General features: G+C 47.9%; 1 protein-coding gene across 1 annotated transcript in view; it reads right to left on the bottom strand.

Annotated features, from left to right (window-relative positions):
• The window catches only part of LOC308175514 (mitogen-activated protein kinase kinase kinase 9-like), a gene marked incomplete at both ends in the record, with an annotated part of 1,057 nt that extends 914 nt beyond the window's left edge, over positions 1-143 (bottom strand). The window contains one exon of the mRNA XM_080551172.1: positions 1-143. This exon is cut by the window's left edge and continues 914 nt beyond it. Within this exon, the coding sequence (XP_080407298.1) occupies positions 1-143 (143 nt within the window).
• Positions 144-3,029: the final 2,886 nt, after the last annotated feature.

Here is a 3,029-nt window from a genome sequence, read left to right as displayed (position 1 = left end):
GGGGCCATGGAGTAGGGGGGGCCGGGGGGGAGGAAGCCAGGGGGAGGGGTGGTGCAGCACCCCCCACAGCTGCTGCAGGGCGGGTGGGAGGAGGAGGAGGAGGAGGAGGAGGGGGAGGGGGCGGCTCTGGTGGAAGGGTCCATGTCTGTCAACTGGCTGGTAACATCCAGGCAGAGCCCATCAGAACCAAGCAGAACCCTCCTGTAGCGAGAGGCTCAGACCAGCAGGGCCAGGCCCCCCTGCCACATCACGCTGCCTCTCTATTGGTCGGGAGGCTGCCTCTCTGTTGGTTCGAGACGCTGCCTCTCTATTGGTCGTGGGGACGTCTGGAAGCGCCGATGGAGGGCTCGTCTGAGGACGGCCTAGTAGTAGTGTTGAAGCAGATCTATTTCCTGTCACCACCGCATGTGCTAGTGTCTGTTTAACCATGTATGTTGTATGTTTAACCATGTATGTTGTGGTGTATATTTAATTTATTACCACACATGGGAGTGTTCATAAAAAAAAAAGTTAGGGAAAAGAAATAACCTTCAGCGCAGAATAACGTTTATCCGCGGGAGTTACAGCTGATCATGTTCCAGACAGGAAGTGGGTTTCTGACGTCTTACCATTTTTAGTTTCAGTTTCAGTTCAGTTTTGTCCTGATGAATGAATAACGTTTCTGAGAACAACATCCCCTGACTCTGAACCTCCTCCTCCTCCTCCTGAATGAGAGAGTGGTTGCTCACCTGCATTGACAGGTTGTAGGCTAATCTAAAGATACATCGCACTTTATGCAAGTAAACCATTTGTTGTGAGATAATCCGTTTTTAATATCCTTCCAATCCAGTATTATATTTCCTACCAAGGACAAGAGGCGTCTGGCATCTGGCTGCTTATTGGCTGTTGTTGTTTGTGGACAGTTGCTGTCTTCTTCATCCCATTGGCATATCATGAAATGTTGCCCTAGTTTGTGGTTTCCTCGTCCAGACTAAATCCGCATATAAACGGCGGGCCTAAGCCAGTTTAATGTCATTTAACAGCCTTTGGGGATATCAAATAGCCTACTCGCTCGTTTAAGAGAGGGAATGACGGCGAGCAGACAGTCAAACAGTGGAGTTGAGACTCCTTTACAGTAACACCTTTACACCTTTACAGTAACACCTTTAGTCAGGTTCCGTCGTATCTCCAGTATCATTATTATGCGGCCTGCGATCTGCGCATCTCAGTAAACGCGCCTATATCAGGAGACAGCGAGGAGACATCAGGAGACAGCGAGGAGACGTTAGGAGATGTTAGGAGACAGCGAGCCATTATTCCCCAGCTTGTATTTGTCTATAGGACGAATCTTATAAAGTGACACTTGTCATAATCAATAATCTAGTCTTAAATGTCTGGAATGTTACATTAGGGTTCAGATCAGAGGATCTAACCCTAACCCTAACTAACCCTAAACCTAACTAGCCCTAACCCTAACCCTAACCCTAACTAACCCTAACCCTAACCCTAACTAACCCTAACCCAGGGCTTTCAAGTTTTGAACAGAGTTCAGAGTGAGGTTTTGGCGGCGGCGGGGGGGGGACGGGGTCTGATCTGATAAATGACATCAATTTGTAAAAATAAAAAAATAAAAAAATAATAATCACACACACACACACACACACACACACAGTCTTCTCCCAAGTCGACCAGTCTGGAGCCACTTCCAGATGTGATGATCAATTCAAATAATCTGTCCTCTTCTGTGTAGCTGTGAGCATCTGAATCAATATAATAGCTCCAGTCAGCCGTGTCGTGAGACTTGAGAGCCCTGCCTAACCCTAACCCTAACCCCTGACCCCTGACCCCTGACCCTGACTACACCTGCTGTCTGCTGACCAGAGGAAGGAGTTTCAGATCGACGCGCACAGAGAACGAGCGGCCATGACACGGAGATGTCTCTATGAGATATGAGATATGAGATACTATAATGCAATTCCCATCGCAGATATGTCTGTGTCTCTGACCCGAGTTGACGTGGTCAGAATAAGGCGATGGGATCCTCTTCGGTACGGAACACCGTCCTCCAGGCAACGAGAAGAACAATCCCAAAGAATAACATGTGATATTAATAATATATATATATATACTAACCCTATTAATATCTAATGTATATATATATGTGTATATTAATATCTACCACCACAAAGAATAACAATGACAACAATATGAATGTCAGTCCCGAGTAGAATCCTCTTTAGTAGAATCCTCTTTAGCGAAAAATGGATTTAGAATCCGGTCACAATGCGCCTCCTGCGTCTTGTCTTTCGCCCCAGATAAAGCCCATACACACATATACATATATATATAAATATCATAGATCATATCTCATATAGAAGTATTGGTATTTACGGTGTTGTAGCCTGGACACCGTGCGTCGTCGCAGGGGCGTGCGTGTGACCCGGGCAGATCCACCGTCAGAGCCTTTAACAGGGGCGTGCGTGTGACCCGGGCAGATCTTTAACGGGGGCGTGCGTGTGACCCGGGCAGATCTTTAACAGGGTTCGGAGTCCAGAATCACCTGGGTCCGATCGGCCGGTACGTGACGTCACAATCAAAGCGCGTTCCTCTCCTAAAGCCACGCCATTCCGCACACCCGAGCTGTCAGTCTCTCCAGGCTGACTCTGTATCCAAACACACCGGCTGGGTTGGGGGTTGAACGCGCTGGTGGTGACTTATGGGTAATGTAGTCTATTGCGCTGTCCCAGACTGTAGTCCCGTAAGCGTCATTGAATCCTCCGTTTCACCTGTAAATAAACACGAGGCTGCGTTTGGATACTGGGTGGTGAGTCATAATGGATCTGTCTGCTCTCACACACCGCGGATGGCTGCTCTGAGAGTCACCAGTGTGTCATTAACATTAAAAGGATTCTTCCAAACTCTGTGTGTGTGTGTGTGTGTGTGTGTGTGTGTGTGTGTGTGTGTATGTGTGTGTGTGTGTGTGTGTGTGTGTGTATGTCTGTGTGCGTGTGTGTGCGTGTGTGTGTGTGTGTGTGTGTGTGTGTGTGTGC

The sequence above is a fragment of the Nansenia antarctica genome (genome assembly GCF_963989245.1).
Source record: "Nansenia antarctica genome assembly, contig: SCAFFOLD_315, whole genome shotgun sequence".
Classification (NCBI taxonomy): Eukaryota; Metazoa; Chordata; class Actinopteri; order Argentiniformes; family Microstomatidae; genus Nansenia; species Nansenia antarctica.
Note: the sequence above shows the minus strand (reverse complement) of the source record. Positions and strands in the feature narration are given on the sequence as shown.